Source organism: Chelonoidis abingdonii, chromosome 1 (genome assembly GCF_003597395.2).
Source record: "Chelonoidis abingdonii isolate Lonesome George chromosome 1, CheloAbing_2.0, whole genome shotgun sequence".
NCBI lineage: Eukaryota > Metazoa > Chordata > Testudines > Testudinidae > Chelonoidis > Chelonoidis abingdonii.
In genome coordinates, this window is record NC_133769.1 from 68,718,463 (window position 1) to 68,741,027 (window position 22,565).

At 41.0% G+C, this 22,565-nt stretch overlaps 1 protein-coding gene across 1 annotated transcript; it reads right to left on the bottom strand.

The window, feature by feature from the left end:
• Nucleotides 1–1,264: 1,264 nt before the first annotated feature.
• On the bottom strand, nucleotides 1,265–6,801 carry IFNG (interferon gamma). The gene is made up of 4 exons (XM_032778160.1): nucleotides 6,682–6,801; nucleotides 4,102–4,170; nucleotides 3,417–3,602; nucleotides 1,265–1,399 (listed from the first exon to the last, which is right to left on the bottom strand). The coding sequence occupies exons 1-4, from the start codon at nucleotides 6,799–6,801 to the stop codon at nucleotides 1,265–1,267; spliced, it is 510 nt and encodes a 169-aa protein (XP_032634051.1).
• Nucleotides 6,802–22,565: the final 15,764 nt, after the last annotated feature.

Sequence of the window (22,565 nt, forward strand, 5' to 3'; positions counted from 1 at the left end):
GGTACTTGGAATGCTTGCTGTTTACTATGCATGTTTCCCAGGCTGCCTGTTCCTTTTTCACGGAATGTTTCATGGAAAAATTTGAAATGTTGTGGGTTTGGTATGAATTGGAACTGAACCAAATAAATTTCAAACTATCAAATTTCTCCATGAAACAACTACCTTTCTGTGCCCAGCTCTTAGTGGGAGCCTTACGTACTCTGAAAAATCAGGCCCTAAGTTACCCTGTGGTAATGCTTCTTCAGCAAAACAAAGTTATCAGTATTTGTACAAAGCCTCTGACACTAGGTGAAATAAAATGTATTCGTCATATATCAGCATAACTGCATAGCTTGGGATCATATGGAATAATGGTCCCACTCCCAAGCTGGGAACCTTTCACAAAGAACCATCACACAGGATGAATAAATGTAAAATTATACTTTTATTCAAACATTTTTGTTATTAAATATAGAAATAATAAGGGGATTATTTTTCATTTGAGTAAAATCAAAGTTTTAAATAATATTGTAGTGCAACTATTTGCATATTCACCTGAGATAAAGTACTTGTATGCTACTTATTATATAATAAATATATCTGGCACCTTTTAAATTCTCTAATACAGAGATGAAACATTAAAAAAATCAGTGGCTCAAAATTCAGACATAATACATGTACAATATATAGTCACACTTCCTGTTAGACAGCTGGCAATGTTTAGTTGCCTTATCCCTCTAACAATTTCAGGATTTAAAAAAGTAGTTAGCATCTATCAGCCATCAAGGCCCCAGTTCAGGAAAGCATTTCAACATATGCTCATTTTAAAGCATGTACTTAAATCCCATAGAGTTGAGTGGGACTTCAGTATCTGCTTAACTTTAAGGACATTCTTCATTGCTTTCCTGAGTTCCTTTTCTGATTCAGTGCCCTCTTTTCAGCCCAATTAAATAAATGATCAGTCATAACCATATTAATTTTAGCTATCAAGATAGTACCAGAAAGTCTGTTAAATACAGTATTGGGTCTACAGGTATGTTTATATGAAGTTCACAGGGAATATCAGGTAAACGTTGCACAGCTCTGCATTATCCAGTTAATAAACATGTAAAAGATAAATAGGAATTCTATACATATTCATTTCTTACGCAGCAGTAGGAATTATAAATACTTTGTTGGTGTTTCTACAAAATAAATTTCTTTATAAATAATGATTGAAAAATAGTTAAATATTAATAAATAGATTTATATAAAAATGGAATAACAAAAGGTATAACTAAGCCTTTCAACATTTACATTTTCTTTTCTGATTTTGGCTCCTTTTTCTCTTTACGTGAGTAGTTGGATGGTCCAGCAGTAGTTTTTGTAAGGTGGGGAAAAGTTCATTAACAGCTTTGCGTTGGATTTTCTTATCATTCATCTGGTTTAAAGGACAAAAGAAATAGTCATTTCAAAAGGTACTGTACCTTTATTAGCATGTGCTATGGTCTAGGCCAGCAGTTCTCAAACTTTGGGTTGGGACCCCAAAGTGGGTCACGACCCCATTTTAATGGGTTCACCGAGGCTGGCATTAGACTTGCTGGGGCCTGGGGCTGAAGCTGAAGTCAGAGCCCCAGTGCCTGGGGCTGAAGCTGAAGCCCTCGAGCTTTGGCTTTAGCTTTGGGTGGCGGGGTTCAGGTTAAAGCCCCTCCACCCTGGGTCTGAAGCCCTTGGGCTTTGGCCCCAACCTGAGGCAGCAGGCTCGGACTTTGGCTTTGCCCACTCCCCACCCCCGCCATCTGGGGTGGCAGGGCTCAGGCTTCAACCCCCGTCCTGGAGTTGTGTAGTAATTTTTGTTGTCAGAAAGGGGTCACGGTGCAATGAAGTTTGAGAACCTATGATCTAAGATGTTGTACAGGGCATTACGTGATAGGGCAAAATAAAACATTGATGAAGAATAACAATAACCCATCAATCCATCAACCAGTTCAGATAAGGAAGAGCAATCTTCTAATGAATTTTGTTGTCCAATTTCCAAGCTGCTTTATGACATAGTACAAGTCAACAGCATTCTATGCAACTGAGCTACTCTGTGGCTCATTATGATATATTAAGATAACGTTTGAGTTACTGTGGTATTGGAGGACAAATTATTAAAGCAGAGCCATATACTGATGGCTGTAATTGAAATCAATGGAGTTAAACTGGTATTAACAGTAGAATCTGATACAGAATGTCACTTTTGGAGGCTGTCTTCTAATCCTGCTTGAGGTCCAACTATGAACTGATTACTACTTCCTCAACCCAGTTTAGGAGACAAATGGCTGTTAACTAGGTAATAATCTGACGTAAGGTTAAGGTTGTTTGTTACTCTCATTAACTCTATTTTCATTCATTAATTTTTAGATTTAAATGTTTTAGATGTTAAAATGCATTAATTGAGCTACTTTGTGAGCACACATACATAATTAAAAAAAACACAAATAAAAAACATTAACTAAAAAATTGCCTTGCAGGATATGACTAGACTGTCTTCCCCACAGAGAAAACACTTAAGAACATAAGAACAGCCATACTGCCTCAGACCAAAGGTCCATCTAGCCTAGTACCTGTCTTCCGACAGTGGCCCATGGCTGATGCCCCAAAGGGAATGAACAGAACAGGTAATCATCAAGTGATCCATGCCCTGTCACCCAATCCCAGCTTCTGGCAAACAGAGGCTAGGAACACGATTTATGCCCATCCTGGCTAATAGCCATTGATGGACCTTTCTTCCATGAATTTATCTAGCTCCCTTTTGAACCCTGTTATAGTATTGGCCTTTACAACACCCTCTGGCAAGGAGTTCCAAAGGTTGACAGTGCGTTGCGTGAAAAAATACTTTCTTGTGTTTGTTTTAAACCTGCTAACTATTAATTTTGTTTGGTGGCCCCTTGTTCTTGTATTATGAGAAGGAGTAAATAACACTTTCTTATTTACTTTCTCTATACCACTCATGATTTTATACACCTCTATAATATCACCCCAAGATGAAAAGTCCCAGTCTTATTAATCTCTCCTCATACAGAAGTCGTTCTATACCCTAATCATTTTTGTTGTCCTTTTCTGAACCTTTTCCAATTCCAATCTATCTTTTTTGAGATGGGGCGCCCACATCTGCATGCAGTATTCAAGACGTGGGTGTACCATGGATTTATACAGAGACAATATGATATTTTCTGTCTTATTACCTATCCCTTTCTTGATGATTCCCAACATTCTGTTCACTTTTTTGACTGCTGCTGCACACTGAGTGGATGATTTCAAAGAGCTATCCACTTAGACGAAAGCCTAAAAGAGTAAAGGGGCCTTAGACTTTGTCCTGAAAGTCAAGAAGCTGAGGCTCTGTTGCCGCAAAAGGGGAATGAATTCTAGATTTTGCCTTCATAAAACAAAAGGAAAAAAAGAAATATCCTTACCGGAAGTTTTGCCAACTCCATTAGGTCTTTTACTTTTTTGAAGCTTTCAGTTAGGCTGTTGTTCAATGTATGCAGGGCATTGTGTATGTTCTTGACGTGCAATTTACTCGTAGCCGGGCCAATATTATCAAACATTTTCAAGTACATGGAAATGATCTGGCTGAGTATGATTTTTTTTTCAGTTGCCTGTTAGAAATACAGCACATAAAAGCATTTAATGAACTTCCATCAACAGCAAAATGTAGAAAATCAAAATGAAGGCCCTCTGCTGTGATCAAAGAGTACTCAGGACAGGGGAATGCAAAGATGGCCTAAAACCTTGATTCTGCGTTGGCTGGGCCTTGAGCTGAGCACCTGGCATAAACTACAGTATCTTGAGGGCTGTTGTAACCTGTGCCAGCTGCCGCAATCCCAAGGAGCCATTACAGCAGCCAGTCATCAATGATACGTAGGAGCTCCCTGGCTACTCCACTTTTTTTCCAAGCCATGTCCCCTACACTAGCAGAGAAGGCAGCAGAATGTCATAGGAGCCACTATGTCAGTTCTAAGCTACTAAGGGATCACAGACTCTGAGGTGATTCTCCTGTGGCCATTTACTTCAGGTTGAGAGCCATTTTGCACAAGTAGCACAATGCAAAGCAGCTGCACCGGTGCTCAAAATCTGGTTCTAAGGATGTAAGCTTACCTCTGTCCAACTTTTCAGTCTTTCGGTGAAAATAGATCCGCCCTCAGCTACATCTGACTGACTTGAATTCTGGAATGGAACATAGAAATGACTTAGGAGACACCAAGATTTACTGAAAAACAAACAGGACCCTCCATTGAAATGGATGGGAGTAATAGTGAAGTATATACAAGAATTATTTTTGCTTTCAGGATTTTCAGCTGTTGTAAGTCTTTCATCTTGGAGGAATTATACAACTACATTCACTAAACTGTCAAGTCCCACTGGTATTCTGTTAATTGCACAACAAATATCATTAGTTGACTTACCTATACCTTTTCCGCCTGCAGTTCATCTGATAAGCAGCTAGCTACTCACAGTGTGTAGGTTACTACATGCTCTTTGTGGATGCTGACATTAACGACTAAAAAATAAATACCAATAGACACAGCAAATTGTTCTTTGAATGGTCTGATCTAGTTTTATCTTGTTTTCTGAGGGATTTAAGGCCAGCAGTGCAAAATCAGTGGGCCTAACCCTTCATTCATTCCTTTCACAGTACTTAGGAAAATCTCCTGTTGACTTTAGCAAAGGAATGGGAATTCATTTACCTTAGTGAAAATTTTGTGTCAGTAAAGATCCCAGTGCAATAGGGTGACCAGACAGCAAGTGTGAAAAATCAGAATGGGAGTGGGGGGTAATAGGAGCCTATATAAGAAAAAGCCCCAAATATCAGGACTGTTCCTATAAAATCGGGACATCTGGTCAGCCTACAGTGCAAAGGGCCCATTCAGTGTGATTCTCATATGCGGAGGCAACCTGTGCCTGCCAATAGCAGGGGAGCAAAGTGAGGGCAGCTGGCTTCAGCAGTGTTAGTGAGCATGCTCAGTCTGTGTGAGCATGCTCAGTATACGCCAAGCATCATATCTGAGGGGGAGACATGTGACGCCGCATATGCCCCCCCACCATATCATCTCTGCTCACGTGATTCCCATGTTAAGGGTTTGAATGTGGCTTAAGTAGTGCCCATAGACCTTCCCTGTTTGGGTGAAGTGCAAAGAGTCCAGTTCTAGTAAACTGTCATTTCAGAGTCAGAACTCCTGTAATATCAGAGGTCTGTAAAAACTGGGGGAAAGTCCGATATCCCACTCTCAGACTGAGGGATTCAAAGATATTGTGGACTAGCTGGAAAACTGGTGTTCTGTATGCTGTAGCTCAATGATTGCAGGGTTAGAAAATCCAGGGCTTTAAAAATATTTTTCTAGGGGAAATTTAGTTATTTTTACTAGTCCTGATAAAACATAATCCTAACAATACAACGTGAATCATTCATTTTTTGTTTGTTCAATAATGTAATTACAGCAACTTCAATGGGATAATTTGCATACTTAAGTGTTTTGCTGGATCAGGGCTTACCTGTCAATTTTGAGAAGTGCTGAGCACCTGCAGTGGGCTTGAACTCTTGACTTCAGTGAAAACAGTAAGTGCTCAGCACCTCCCAGGATCTGACCCTACATAGTCACATATACTATAATAGGAATTTAACATATAATCACAATAATTTTATTATATAAAATCAATATTGGGTTTAATCTTCAAGCACTTGACAAAAATTAAACAAACCTTACAACATTCCTTTATGGTTATTACTGTACTCATTCTACTGACAGATAAACACCCAAAATCAGTGGCTGATCTGGGAATGGAAGCCCATGATCCTAGCCCCCAGTTCTTTGCTGTCGCGGCAAGAGCATTCTGCATCTTTGATTCATTTAAGAAAATGAATTTAAAATGTAAAAAAAAAGCCATTAATGCCCACCCCATCCTATAGCTCTTACTCCCATTAGTGATCCCAGCTGACTGACTCCTAAGCGATCATACATTTATTAACATAACATTTACACAATCTCTATGAAAAGTGCTAATGTTGCAGATCTAGTATTTTTGCAAACATCATCATTTCAGTGTATGAAAGCAGGATTAATGTAGCAATGTTTCAAAAATACTAAAGAATAAGCACTAGGGGGCCGCCTTTGTGCAATGTAACAAGAAAAAAGCACCAGATGCATTTGCTAAAGCAAAGGATCTCCTTTCATCTCTATCATTTTCATTTGTTCCTGTTTACATTTAACTACTACTTAATCCCCTATCTCTGGCAAATGTAACTTTATCACCCTAAAACTAATGATGATCCAAGAGGTTGCATCTTAACTATTACAAGATTTTCTCATTATGCATTGTTCCATGTAAATGTTTGCTAAGGGAACTGGGAGAATGTTCCCCACCATGAAGCAGAAACAGTTGTATCAATTTTCTCCAGATAGATTCAAAATACTACATTTCTTTAATTAGTTCAGTTGAAAGGACCTGAGTTTTGGTGACAAAGGTGAATAGCACAGTGACATTGTCTAGCATCAAACTATATTCAAATAAACAATTAACTGTAAAAGCAAATCTACATATGTTGTAACAGGACTATATTACATTGATTGTCATAAACCAAACTCTAGCCAACTTTCAGTAATATTTAAGTCCAAATGGTGTCTAAAGCATAAGCAGTAAGAGAGGAAGAAGAATGCATTATTAGATGGTTATACTTACGAAGTCAGCTTTGAGTTTTTCTATATCTTCTTCTATTTTAGGAAGAATTGATTGACAAAAGAAACATCCAAAACAAGAGCTGATAGATAGAAGGATGAAGAGATAAATCTGAGGAGTCATTGCTGTGGAGACACTGAAGTAAGAATGCTGAAGTAGTTTCTGAATGTGGCTATCAGGCCTAAAGCAGGGAGTCAACCTTCTAACAGTCAGGTCTGGTATTAGAAGAAAGGCGAGTAGTGAACTTCATCTGTCTTGCTGGTGGTATTTATACCTGGGTGTTGAATATTTTTATCTCATCATCAGAATTACGCATTGTTCACAAGTTTTAGAAGATGAGATGGTGTTAGATAGGATGTGATGCTCATTAGTTTTATTAATAGGTATGGTTTGTGGGACTTTAGCGTTTAAAGTTTCCTTTAAATGACTAGGTCTCCCATGTGACAGAATATGATGCTCGGTTACGTGTCCAGCCCTGCCACCGTTGAGGGATCCCTCGAAAGCATTTTCTACCTGGCACTGGAAATTTTCCACATGGCTCATCAGCCCCATTTAAAGGTAAAATTTACGTGGTGTGCTGAAAAGTTTCAATGGTTTGTTTGTGGTTGGGAACAAGCAGGAAAGGAAATTCTGGTACAAGTTGGGGAAGTAGAGTCTTACGAAGCGTATATGCTGTGGCTCAGACAAGATTCTTGCAAACCATCAGAAAGCAAAGAAATCATATCGTGTGGTTAAGGGGTCAGTTTGACAGTCAAGTCATTTGTCGTATGCTTTTAAAGTAACCACTTTGATTAATGTTGGACTCTTCAGAGCTCTGAAGAATTTAACATAATCGTTTCAATGTGATATTTTATGCAACTTAAATAGACCTTTCTTTAAAGACAGAAATGTTTTCATAATATTTTCTTTTTTCCAGTCTAGCCTCAGTGACTGTAGAAAATGAAATTCTGATACCAATGCGAGGACGTATTTTATTAAGTCTTTGGCTCTGCAGATTCTTTCTTTGTGCAAAGCAGGGCCTGCAAGTTTATGCTACAGCACAACTTCAAGTGGAGACTGTGGTTGGGTGTAAGTGAGGTTAAGCTTGACATTGAGCTGTACTTAATTCTCACGCCCTGTATGACTTTTTGCTTGCACAAAATTAGTATGGCACAAAAGCCCCTGGGCATGGGTGGAGAATGAGCATATTTAAGGAGACATGGACCTAATCACAATCTTCTTCAGAAGTGCTGAGCTATGCACTTCCAGTCTTATTCTTGCTTAGAATAGGGTGCACAGTGGGGAAATCTGCTCGATTTTGATTTGCTGGGCTCACACTCATTTTCCATGGCCATTTGTGGGAATGAAGCTTCCTTCAGACGGATGTTCATGTGTAAAGGGATCAGGCTATTCGCAAAATCTGTTTTGTGAAGAAACTGAAACAGTGTCAGGTAGAAGTAGAGTAGCATTCACCTTAGGGAAGGAGCAGGGTAGGCAGTAGAGAGAATGGACGGATCTTGCTGGAGGGGGATAAGGGAAAAAGAAGAGAGACAGGGTCAAAAGAAGAACCAGCTCATCACATGTATGGGCTTGCTTCACAGAGGTTACAGAGGAGGAGCTCATTGCAGCCTTTGTAAAATTCAGCCTGAGGTGTTGAGGAGGATTGGATTGACACCTTGCCACTCAGAACTGCCCTGCAGGATCATTGCTGGAGTGAGCTACAGCCCTTGATTAAGTAAAACCATTCCCAGAGAGAAGTTATCAGTGGTTCACAGTCAAGGTGGAAGAGCATATTGAGCAGGGTCCCACAGGGATTAGTCCTGGTGCTGTTCTGTTCAATACCTTAATCAATGATTGAGATAGTGGCCGAGAGAGTACACTTATAAAGTTGCCTGATAAAACCAAGTTGGGAGGGGTTGCAAGTGCTTTGGAGGATAGCATTAAAATTCAAAATGATATGGAGATATGGTCTGAAGTAAATAGGATGAAATTCAATAAGGATAAATGCAAAGTACTCCATTTAGGTTGAACCAATGAGATCCATTCATACAAAAAGGAAAATGACCGCCTAGGAAGAAGTACTGCAGAAAGGAATACATACATGTATGAACCACAAGCTAAATATGAGCCAACAGTGTAACATTGTTGCAAAAAAAAGCAAACATTATTCTGGGATGTATTATCGGGAGTATTGTTAAGTAAGACACGATAAATAATTCTTCCGCTCTACTCTGTGCTGATTAAACCAGTGTCCCCCTATACTCTGTATGTTACCCCCGATGACCAATAACTGACGCTTCAAACTCTCTGTAACATCTTTTTTTAAATATTCTCTAATAAACGTTTAAATTTGTTCTGGGTGCCACATTTCAGGAAAGATGTGGACAATTTGGAGAAAGTCCAGAGAAAGAGCAACAAAAGTGATTAAAGGTCTAGAAAACATGACCTCTGAGGGAAGATTGAAAAAATTGGGTTTGTTTAGTCTGGAGAAATGATGACTAAGAGGGGACACGATAAAAGTTTTCAAGTACATAAAAAGGTTGTTACAAGGAGGAGGGAGAAAAATTGTTAACCTCTGAGGACAGGACAAGAAGCAATGAGCTTAAACTGCAGCAAGGGCGGTTTAGGTTGGACTTGAGGAATCACTTCCTGTCAGGATAGTTAAGCAGTGGAATAAATTGCCTAGGGAACCTGTGGATTCTCCATCATTGGAGATTTTTAAGAGCAGGTTAGACAAATACGTCAGGTATGGTCTAGATCAGGGGTCGGCAACCTTTCAGAAGTGGTGTGCCAAGTCTTCATTTATTCACTCTAATTTAAGGTTTCACTTGCCAGTTGTACATTTTAATGTTTTTAGAATGTCTCTTTCTATAAATCCATAATATATAACTAAACTATTGTTGTATGTAAAGTAAATAAGGCTTTTAAAATGTTTAAGAAGCTTCATTTAAAATTAAATTAAAATGGAGAGTCCCCTGGACCAGTGGCCAGAACCTGGGCACTGTGAGTGCCACTGAAAATCAGCTTGCGTGTCGCCTTCGGCAAGCGTGCCATAGGTTGCCTACCCCAGTCTAGATAATACTTAGTCCTGCCATGAGTGCAGGGGACTGGACTAGATGACCTCTTGAGGTACCTTCCAGTCACTGCTTTTTTCACACAGCCGATTTAACCTCAGCAGCAGTGACCCAGCCTGCTAAGGTAGGGAACCATGCCTCCCATGTCCACAGCAAACTGCAGATGTTCAAGTGAATGCAAGATTTTCTACTACAGAACATTTGTTCTGCAAAAGGTATAAAATATAAACCAAGGATGACAACTCAATTTGAAAAATGGGGCTACTCCAACTCATCCTTAAGCAAGTAGATCTTGCTCAGGAACAAAGCCACAACTGAATACACCTGTTGTGTCATCATATGTGACAACAAGACATTTGAAAGTGAGGGAGATGGAAACAGATGTGCTGTGGTGACTAGCACTAGTGTTAAACTGTCTTCTGAGCAGCCAGCCTGCCAAGTGCCAATGTCTGCGTATTGAGGCTAGAAGTCTCAGGCTTACTTAGATTCTCTCCCCCTCTCTTTGGGCTTTCAATTATCAATTCAATTATTAAATGCTCTCCAGAAAAAAGGCAGCATGTTTCCCAGGTAAATAAGACAATTGCTGTGGGTATTGTGAATGGAGTACATATTATTTATGGTCAGAGTCCCTTTACGTTATCTATCTCCTGTAAGTAAATGGCACCAGACCACTATCAGTATTAGCATCTTTCTTTCTTTGATAACAAAATCCTTGATGTGGGCCATCCCCAGATCAATGCTCTTCTCTAGATACATTGACCTCATCTGCATCATCCTGAGGTTGGACAACTGCCTGCAATACATTCTCTTAACTCAACTGGGGCCTGCAATCCCCGGGATCCTGTTTTTCCCAAACAAAGTGATCAGAACAGACTACTCTTGGCTAGTACTAGCAGATCTTCTGCACAGAAATATCATCGTGTCAAATTATTAGGAGTATCCAAGTTGAGTTGATACCATGGGGCCTAAATGTGTCTTTGTGCTGGATCCCTTTCTCCTTCCACTTCCACTCCCATTGTGCTGATGAGCAGGAAAAACATTTACAAATACAACAACAGAAGGAGAGATCTTCTAACATTTTCTCCAGTCCTGGACATGGAGGCTGTTATGAATAGTCAATCACTCCCTTTCCAGCTAGGACTATTCATGTATCCATGCTGCAATTTCTGTGTGTCAGGTGCCAAAAGGGATAGATGACAAAAAAAAATGAAAGTCAAAAAATTGAAAGAACAAAATACCCTTATTCTACGTGGAATTCTGTTGTGTATATGAAACAGCACAACACTGTGGTTGTGCCTCAGAGCCCAGACCAGAACCCTGACATGGAGGACACAGCCTATTACAAGGATGTGACTATGTCTTTCCCAACTAAACCTGTAGATTTGTAGATCAGAGAACAGAAATTGGGGATCAATAATTCAATAAATGCACTTGGTTAATTTATGAAATATTGCTGCAAATGAGCTGAGACTTGGTGTTTACCAACAGTGCAATACAGGGGAGCCTGTGTCCCAGAACACCAGGACAGAACCCTGACATTGACACAGTTAAATGAGATGGCCTGAATTGCATCCTTGTCTTTTGCAGCGTTTTATGTGACCTTTTACAGCTGAGACTAGATGTGCATATACCAGCTGCAATTACTTGGTGTGAATATTACAAGAGAACATTCACTTTAAATCTGTCCCACCCAATAATATCATAATAACCTAATATTTCTAGCAATGGTGTCTCAGGCAAGGTTTGGCTCAGGTGACTTGGAACGGCGTAAAACAATCTAAAACTTCCCAAATCCTGCTGGCCTAGCTCTTCCTAACTCCGCAAACTGCTTCCAACACTCCTTGAGAGAGTCAAAGACCCAGCAACTTGACCATGTCCACTCCGTCTATTGCAGGTGATGCTCCTCCCCTCGGAAATGAGAAGAAAGATATGATTAAGGTGAGCAGCCACACAGTAATAATACCAAATAGCAAATCCATGCAGTGAACACAGCATGTACACAATCCATAGATTTGCATTAGCATTGCTGAAATGTTGTTAACATAGAACATTAATTGAATACTTGTCAATAGCCAAGCATTTGTGAAAATCAAAGTCTAGTCATGAACAGTCAGGGAACAGAAAAAGGGGAAACATTTTTCCGGCAAATGTTTGGCCAGAATTAGTTTGCACAACTCTGTTTCTGCTGCAAGGCTGGAATAACTTGGTAGCCACACAGCCCCTCTCTCCTCAATGCAAGATTAGGTTCTCCCTAGCACTCTGTCCTACTCATCACTTCTTATCCTGCTCTCATGTGAACCATGCTCCACATCTGTGCTGTGAATGGTCAAGCCTCAAAAGGTGATTTAAGTTCTAATTATTAACTCCTTCAGCTGGCTATTAACTATTTCAAAAGCAGCCAGAAGAAAAACCAAAGCATTTTTTTTCACTTTGCTGCCTGTAAGTCACCTGATCATTCAAGCAAAAGTAGAGGTTTCACATTTATCTGTTCAAGCAGCACTTGACAGCAATTTCCACCAGTGGCGTCCTTGGAAAGATGCTCATTCTGTAATATGCTCATTCCGTTAAACAGAAAGAGCTGATGACTATATTATTGTATAATGTCTGGTTAAAGAAAAGCTCACTGTTTTAATGAGCATTGTTCTAGCTCTGATATTTACATGAGTAGGATTTGTAAACCTGTTAATACTTCCCAAATAAATAAATAAAGAGTAAAGGAAAATCAGGGTGCCCACAGCCTCGGTCTGAGTAGGCATTTATATTTAGCCTGACCTTTTTGAGAGCTATTCCATTATCCCTTCCATCCTCTTGTTCTTTTATTCATCCCTCACTTTTAAAAGGCCCCACTTTGAGGAAACTCTCCCTTGTGGGTGAGGTGGATGTGACTCTCTTAAAACTTATCAGAGCCTCTCCGCAAGTGCTGGCCAAGAGTCATTGAAAAGCAACTTAAGGAAATCACTTTCCCCTTCAGCTGGAACTTAGCTGCAATTTCCCTGTGATTGCTGGACAGGCCTTAAATTCCCTCAGTGAGGAGTCAACCTCCAATGGAGTTGGATTGCAAAAGGCATCCAAGGCCTCATCTAAAATGGAGAATTATGTTATGCATAACATTAATATTTGGCCATGTCTCACTAAATTTCCTAGGAGCTTTGTAATGATTTAAAGCAAGCAGAAAGGAAAGGGTTTATTTTCAAAGTGTACCACTAAATACCATGATAAACCGAATCTTGATCATTTTAAGTACAAAGTGGAAAGGGGGGTTAAGTATTAGTTGCTCTGCAGCTCACCAAATGAGAATATAGAAATACCCTAAAACATACTATGTACAATTTAGTGAGTTCAAGACCCTGTATCATGAATAGCTATTGTTCAATACATGGATTATGCCCAGTAGGCCAGGGAGGAGAGGAAGAGACTGTAGGGAGCCTCTTTTCTCCCTTCTGTGCAGAAGTAGGGTAGGTCTCTGTGCTTCCTTGTGCAACAGCCAGGGTGAAGCCCCAGCTGTCAAGCTACAATAGATGGTATTCCATGGCTCCACTCTGTTTTGGAAATGAAGCTAGGCCTTCAGCTACTCTGTGTACATGATGCTGTGGGGAGAAGTGGCGTGGGTGGACTTCATACTGCTCTTTTATGGAGCACGAGTAATGTCTCTTGTGAAGCATACTGGCCCGGGATCATCATGCCCTTTACAGGCTGGATGGCTCAGACCTTCGCCACCTCCGCAATGTGCCCCACTCTCATAAAGGCAAGATTAAGTTGGATGCCTACTACTTGGCATTTCATTGACCAAGACTGACATCCCCAGACTGATGGATGCAATGAGGTAAAGCCAACATGCTTCCATTTATGCTGAGTGGGTCCTTCTGCACAAGCACATTGGAAAGCAGTTATGGGGTTGATATGGATGTTTACTACCAGCCTCTGCCCTTCACCACTCTGATCTTCTACATTTTGGAATATTCTGATGTATCTCATTAGTGACCCACTGTCTGGGGCGGCTCTAGGCACCAGCAAAACAAGCAGATGCTTGGGGCAGCAAATTACCAGGGGTGGCATAATGGTGGTGCCCCAGCTCTGACCTGAGGCAGTGTCCTGGGCTGGATCCTGACCGCCCTTTGTTCTCTGACCGGGTGCCACCAGGGCTGTGTGGCGGGACGAGAGGAATCGGCTCAATGGGGAATGTGTCCCTGCTGCACTCCCATGGACAGCGGACAGCCTCCCTCAGGCAGGAGCCAGTAGAGTGGCCCTGCCCCAGTCGTGGAGCGCAGGGGGTGGCGGCAGAACATGGCGGCCGGGTGAGCCGCTCCTCCAGTGCTGGCTGCAGGCTCCTCCTCGGCTTGTCCCCACCTCCACTTCCTCCTCTCTGCACCGCTTCCTGCCAGGAGAGTGGGGGTGGCAGCCTGGGCTGAGCCAAACTCATGCAGTTGTGCAGGCCGAGCCCACAGCCGGCTCGCGGGGGTCCCAGGGAGCAGGAGACCCGGGCACGCTGCCCTGCGATCACCAGCCACCAACTGGTCTACCCTAGGCCCCGGCAGCTGGACCCCACAGCTGCCCCAGCTCGCTCTGCATGAGTGCTACAGACGGTGCCCCCTGCCCGGCTGGCTCTGTCCCCAGCCATTCCACGGGGTGACAGCCCAGGATTCTGGGGTGTTGCTGAGACTGCCCCAAGCCAGGGTCCCCAGGGTCTGCTGCCCCTCTAGCCACGGGAACCCTAGGCCAGCGTGGGAGCCGGGCCGCAGCCCTGCTCTCAGAGCCTCCTCCCCTCCCTGTGCTGCATAGCAAGATGTGGGACCGTGGGCAGGGCAGCTACAGCCATTTCAGACTGGGATTGGTGCCGGAGGAGCAGAGGTGATTGTGCCCTGGCTGGAGGGACCAGGCAGTCCCCTCCCTACGCCTGCTGCTTGCTCCTGCCGGCATGGGGCTGCGACACCCAGCTTCAGAGGGCAGCTTCAAGCCCCTAGCGTGCTTTGTGGAGAAGGAGAGACAGGAGGTAGAGCTGTTCGGTGTCTCCCACACAGCTCCAGGTCCCTCTGGCTACTCGGCAGCAACAGCCAGGCTGGGTAGCCCACCAGCAGTGTGACTTGGTCTGACCCTCATGAACCACACGAGCCCTGGGGTTGGGGCTAACATCCTGTCTATGCCAAGGCCTCTGGCACAGGGGCAACAAAACTCTGCCCAGGCAGACACAGCCCAGCTCACTCCTTGACTAGCCCAGTGAGTAAATGAGTGCTCTAGTAGGAAATTGTTTTATTTCACTAACTACAAATTCTGTGTTCATTTTTTTTTATTTTAAACAATCCAAAACAAAACATTGCAAATGTGTAAAAGACAAAAAAAATGGCAGTGTGGGGGGAGGAGAATCTTTTTTCGCCTGGGGTGGCAAAAAAACTAGAGCCGACCCTGCCCCTTATGAAGAGCTGGGTTCTTATCATCCCAGAAAGTGAATAAGGAAGTGTTCTTTACCACTTCACATAACACATGAATTAGGGTCACCCAATGAAATTAATAGGCAGCAGGTCTAAAACTAACATAAGGAAGGACTGCTTCACACAACACACAGTCAGCCTGTATAACTTGTTGCCAGGGGATGCTGTAAAGGCCAAAAGTATAACTGGGTTACAAAAATAATTAGGTAAATTCCTGGACTATAAATCCATTGATGGCTATTAGCCCAGATGGTCAGGGATGCAATCCCATGCTCTCGGTGTCCATAAACCTCTGACTACCAGAAGCTGGGACTGGACAACAGTGCGTGGCTCACTCGATAAATTGCCCTGTTCTGTTCATTCGCTATGAAGCATCTGGCACCAACCTTGTTGGAAGACCAGATACTAGGCTAGATAGACCATTAGTCTTACCCAGTATGGCCATTCTCATATTCTTAACCCTGGGGGTGAAAAACCTACTATGCAGAAAAAGGAAGGAACTCCCAACTCCCATGTAATTTTCAGACGAAAGGGATGTCAGTGGAAAAACTGCACAAGAGTAGTCATAACAGCTAACCCCAAGTACAGTCAGTGTTTCGAGAACATGCTGAGAATGAAAGTCCTGAAACCAGAGTCTGAGGGTCGGCTACCAAGGGATAAAAGCCCTGTAGCTTGTCCATGACTGGCCTGGGTCAGGTGACTTGGGCTCTTGGGGCTTAGGCAGAGCTAAAAATCACTGTGTAGATGTTTGGGCTCAAGCTGGAGTCCAAGCTCTGGGACCCTCCACCCTTGCAGGGTCCCAGAACTCAGGCTCCAGTCTGAGCCTGAATGTCTACATGGCAAGTTTTCAGCCCTGGAGTCAGAGCCCTCAAACCCAAGTCAGCTGACTGGGCCAGTCATGTGGTTTTTTATTCCCATGTAGACATACCCTAAGTGGATTTTTCCACAAATAGTCTCTCAACTCCACCTGCCACTCTCCAGACATCTGCATCTTGAAAGTTCCACATCTCCTGCACCAGAATATTGTGTTGCAGTGCTGCCCATTCTCACAATGTTATTATGAGTCTCACAATATTTGGTGTTTTTCTTAAATCCCCAGCCACTGGAGTCTGTGATTACATGAGAATCCCAGCTTTCATTAAACACAGAAGTAACTTTCTAGCCTTCGTGGTTGCAGAGAAAAGTTTGAAAATGTGAACTCTAAAAGCTAATAATCAGAAGGCAAATAAAAAGAACCGCACATTTATTATTTTTTAAAATCTGATGATTTTAAGACAATCTTTTGATTTTGGGGGGCCTAACTCACAAATGCTTGATGTTGGCAACACTTGAAACATTGATGACTGACAGTTGGCACTTTATGAAAGCACTGATGCGGTTGCTTTTGCTATCAAGCAGGTTAAAAATATTGTGTAGCCATTTTCCTATGAATTTAGTTTAGATAATCTGGTTTGAAAAATAATATACAGGCATTCCTGCTTTCATCTGGTTTAGCAAAAGCAAGTCTTCCTAGTTATGATAAAGTGATATGAGCAAATATACATTTTATTCTGTACTTTTATTGAATACCGAGTAAAACATGCAAGGTCCCATTGCTATTATGTTGAAAGAGTCATTACTGTACCCAGATGTAAATTTATTTTTTAATTTTAAATTTTAAAGCTAGCTTTAATCAATGAGTTTTGAGTTGATTTTAGTGGCTTTTTTTTTTGGCTGCATAGTACTCTACAGAGGAATGGCTTCTTATTAAAACTAGTTATCCCCTAAAAAGTATCCTCCATGAGCTGATAGTCCTTCCCAAATTAACACTGTTCTGACTGGGACAAGACTATAGTATTTCCATGAAGACTGACGTAGGTTTTAGAAAGACATTTATTTAATTAAGAGCCAGAAATGATTTAGAAAATAAACATGTAACTAATGCGCCTGTAATCCAGCCTGACTAGAGTCTCTCAGCCTTGTGACTAGTTCTTGTCTCAGAGTCTGAATGAATCTGTGAGAGTCACTAAGCACTGCATGGTCTCCAAAAGTATCTATAGCAGCTGTGCACTTCTCCATGAAGTTTATAACACAAGGAACTTCTTGTTTGATTTTGCATGCTCTTCTGCCAAAGTCAGGATGACCCTCCGCAATAACAATAACCTGCAATAACAGCTTCATCCTTGACTCATCTTAGCATTCTGTTTTTGCATTCACAGTAGCTCCTATGCCCTACCAAGTCAGTGAAATTTAAGGGTCCCTCATTCATTCTGCCCTAATTCTCCTTTGGCACTCCTTGTGGCTCAGAGACAATAACCATGTTAAGACTATAGTTTTTATTAGGGCTGGCTAATAAATTTAAACTTTCTGAAGTAAAACATGAAAATTCACAAAACCAGCTCTACTTTTTATATTAATAGGGGCCAGGTAGTTCACACGTAGCGGTAATGTTATTGCTGGTTACATATTCACGTCCCCCATGTCCATGTTTGAACTACTGCAAAGACTTTCTCAGTCACTTGATTTTTGGAATAAAAATACTATTGCTCAAATCTGGAAATGCAGAACTCCTCCTCTCATCTCTATTCTCCCTGCCACTCCAGGGAAAGGGATAATTTTGTTTAGTCTAAGAATAAGTAAATTAATTTGGTTGCTTGATTACAAATACCTACAATATCTTGCTGTGTGGATGTCATTCCACAACTACTTTGTTAATGCTCTTTGCCTATCAGACTTTCCACTATTTCATTTGAATAAGATAATTGACTAACTTCTGTCCCTTGCTTTATCCCAGGTTATGAGATATATTTAGAGGTTGTATAAAGCCCTCTCTGAAGCATAGAAGTGTCCTTAAAATCAATACGCTGTACAATTTAAAATCAGTGCAACAATGTTCATAAACACCCGTTGGCCAACTTCTGCCATTTTTTTCACCCATTTCAGACAATTTCACTGAATTCCATTCAATTCTGTTGATGTCCATAGGGTTATGGGTCATGTAAATCAGAGCAGGACTGGACCAATGAAATGCAAATCCTTTGGCCTCAGACATTATATTCACAGTCACAGATTCTTCCCCCTCCCCAGGTCAATATTGTATTGGTCAGTCATCATTCATTATTTGCTGTATGTGTGTGCGTGTGTATAGATGTATGCCTGTGTCACATATGCAGGTCTGTATGAATACATGTGTGGTTTAAATTTGTTTTCTCTTTCTAGCTTTGTAAAAGCCAAATCCTTTAAGGAGATCTGAATAAGCAGATTCTGTGCCAGCAGAGAGCTCTGCTGAAGTCAATGGGGAATTCATGCAGGGGCAAAGGTTTGCCTGTGTAGATCCAGTTGCAGAATCAGGCCCTGTTATAGTACCATGAGTCTCAGATTGCCCAGGTCCCTCCAGGAGTTCAGGGCCACTTTCCCTGATCCAAAGCAAGGATGAGTTTGTATTAGCTTTCCATTACAGCTGTCTGCTACCTCCACAGATATCTCTGGTGTCTAACATTCACTTTCTTTTTCACAAGATCTTATCCATTTCCCAAGAAAATACCCCCTAAACTTCCACTTCCAGATTGTGTGATATCCTCACTTTATATATTCTATTATTTTTAAAGGGATATAACAAAAGAATACACTAGAGTTTCTCAAGGTCTTAGTAATGAACTACAGAACCTTTTTCATGTAGGTTCCTGTCTGGTGACAGAAAATCATTATCATCTGATACTTATTTTAGGATCCATGTGAAACAAGTTAGAGAATACAGTCAACTTCCTACTGGACAGGTGTCCACATCATAAAAACCACCATTGTAATCAGTTCTTTGTTAGAAATTCAGTCAAGAGCTGAACTTTGAACAAACGACCTTGGTTTCCGGTACTGTCAATGTAGCACTTTTCATTAGATTTTACTTCAAATAGAATTTTGGTTAAAAAATATCATCTGCTGATCTTTTAGGCTTTTCTACCCCCCACCCCCTGTTGAGCCTGCCCCACTCATTTTCTTAACATGACAAGTCTATTGAACTCTCTTCATGTGTTAATGGTTTGATGATTCACTGCTTTTTGTCACATTGGATTTTATTTATTTCCATTCTTTAAATTAAAAAAGTCTCCATCCCAGTCTCTGGGTGAATTTGCACAATTCAGCTTTCACAGTTAAAAATACCCTAACTGTACAGATTTGAGTGTCATTAATCATTCGTGTGTTTACTTTATGAGAAATTACCAATAAATATAATATATAGCAATGCATGTTGAATTGTACTCATATGAGTTGGATTGCCAGCTAGGAATCTTGTCTTTTTACTTGTTTCAAAAAGTACCATTAGTGGCCCTGAATAATAACTTAATGTGAATGTCCACATGTATGTGTGTATGTCTGTTTGTAATTTAATTATAAATATTAAGGACAGCTTAGGAGATATTTGTGAAATACCTGAATGGACTTTCCTTGTCATAGCCATTTAGAAATGTATAAGGGAGTTTCCTAGTTTCCTACTTGCAGTGTGATGCAATCCCTTCTTTTAAAATGATCCATTATATTGTTTTCGGTGGGGTTTCCCCTCACCGTCCCTGCTCTTTTATTGCCATTCATCACAGTGGTGACTAAGCAAACCATTTTTCTTTAATCACAGAAATAGGAGTACCCATGGCAAAGCAGGTATGCAAATTCAGACTTACCTCCTCTGTCCTGCCTCGGGATCATTATGAGTGGGTGAGAAAATCTGTTGTATATCAATCCAGCCACAGATGCCAGTTTACCTTAAACTGGGCTTGTTAATGAAAATTTGACTTCCAAAGAATTTCCAGTTCAGGTTTGAATTTTAAATGCAAACCAGAAATGTGCAACAACTTTAGTTTCTAGATGCCGAGCAATAAACTAAAGTGACACTGTGAAGCCATGATGTGTTTCCTCTTGATGTGACAGGAAATAAGACTGCCTATTGAAAAGCTACTGTGGGCAGCCTGTGAATACATTTTATAAGTTACACTTCTTGTCTTTTCAGAGATCTTAACTACTGAAGTTGAGATGCCTTGGGTGGGTGCTTGAGAATATACTGATTTAGGTATTCTGAAAATCCTTAAAACTCAAAAAAAAAAATAATTAACGAGCAAATGAACATGAAATAACATTTAAAAAGCCAAAGAATTTAGCGGAAATAATTTGTTTCTGCTTCTTTGAGCATGGCATCAAGTCTCCGCCCCAAACAGCTTATTGACCTATTCATAAGATAAGAAAACAACAGGTGGGCAAAACAAATATGGAAAATAACAACATCAATAATTAATTACCAGAATTTAACATAATCAAAACATAAACAGCACTGCTTGCAAGTGGCAATTTTTTTTTAATGTTTAAAAACATTTATATGAATTAAACATTTGTTTGGAATTGGATAGCTTTCCTTATGCAGGTGCCAATCCTGAAAATGCTTACACATCTGCTTAACTGTATGCATGTGAGTAGTTATGGACTTCAGTGAGGTTGTTCACAAGTGCGAAGTTAAGTATTTTCAGGATCAGAGCCACCGTTTTCAATAGTGCTGACCTTCCTAAATATAACCAGACTAGAAGCCCATACTATCAGGCCACATTCTATTTTTTTTTTCTTCCCCTCATGGATAGATTCTACATCACAGTTTACTGACTATGCTGAGGGTAACACTGGTAACTTGTCAGGAAATCTGCGTAAGCAATGGGATCTTTCAGGTATTGCTGGGAATGTAAAAATGCTGACTACGATATGGTTAGTCATCTAATAATGGCAGCTGACGTTTCATTAGATTTTTGTGAGTGTGATTGTATTTATTTAATAGTTTGGTAAAATGCATCAAATCCTGGGTGATATCTATGAAAAACATATACATTAAACATTTGCAGGCTAATACTTGGTCTCCACCACTTTTTACATAAATATATACAAGGGGTCTGCAGGGTTCTTGCCTCAGTCCCTATGCACCTTCAATACAGTACACAGCTATGTTACCCAGAATCAATATACAGTACAGCCCTTCTTAGGTTTAAAACCCTAACAAAAACATGTACAAATCAAATTACGTACATTCAGATTGTTAAAGGTTCATAACTCGGTCAAACCAAAATTAGTTTTTGTCCCGTATTTCCACACCAAGTTTCAGCTGTCAAAACCTAGCCATTTTGGCTGTATAGTTGCTCAGAAAAGGACACAAGACATTTTTAAAATTGGAGAAAAGTGTGGATTTTTTTCGCTCCCTCCTTATGAAAAATGGCAAATCAGTTTTGCCCAGATACTTCAGAAATGTTCACCTTTTGGCAGATTCAAGCCTTGAATGTTTCACCATTTGAAAAGTTCTGAATAACGGAAAGCAGAGTCTTAGAATGGAACTGTTCTGCAACATTAGCCAGGATGATCACATATACTGCAGTGTTTCACATAAATAAAATGTTCTATAAATAACAATAATTGTAGCATAATGACTTGAATTACACCTAAGGAAGGCTGAGCTGTACAGACAGCCTCATCCCCTGCATGTATTGCATATACAAGGATGTGATGGGAACAGGACATGGGTCAGCTAGGAAAGGGGTGGATTCACAGGATCCAGCGCTGCATGGGTTTGGCGGTCCTCCTGCTATGTCACACATGGTTGCCCTGGGTTAGGGATGCCCAGGACTACTTCATCTATGGGTAGAAAGTGACTCCCCAGTTAGTCTGTGGACCTGGGTGGAGTATGTTTCTTGCTCAATCCAGCTATCCAAACTGAGCTCCATGCTGAGGTCCTTATTATTAAAATACATACTTTAGAGAGAAGTGAACTGCTATATGTCTGTAAAGACATACTGGAGCTTTATCACAATGAAAGTGGATTCATAGTTTATGATTATCTACTTTGATGTCCTGCGTAACACAGGCATAGAATTTCACCCAGTAATTCCAGCACTTGTTGTCAACCTAAAACATATAGAAAGAGGTCTGGTCTTAAATTACAGGCTCCAAGTGATAGTGAATTTACCACTTTGCCTGTTGAGCTTTTCTAATGGTTAATTACTCTCACTTAAAAATTTACATTTTATTTCCAGTTGACCTTTGCACCATTGGATCCTGTGCTTTCTTCTGCTTGAGTGAAGAACTCTGTAGCATCTTCTCCCTATGCAGGTAATTATAAAACATGATTAAATTGCCTCTTCTTAACCCTCTCTTTGATAGGGTTAAATAGATTGAGTTCCTTTAGTGCAGGGGTGGGCAAACTTTTTGGCCCGAGGGCCACACTGGAGTTGCAAAACTGAATGGAGGGCTGGATAGGGAAGGCTGTAGATCCACATGTAGGATGTCCCCAGACAGCCTGTGACCCCCACCCCATCTGCCCCCTCCCACTTCCCGCCCCCTGACTGCCCCCCTCAGAACTACTGACCCATACAACCCCCCAATGCTCCTTGTCCCCTAACTGCCCCCTCTT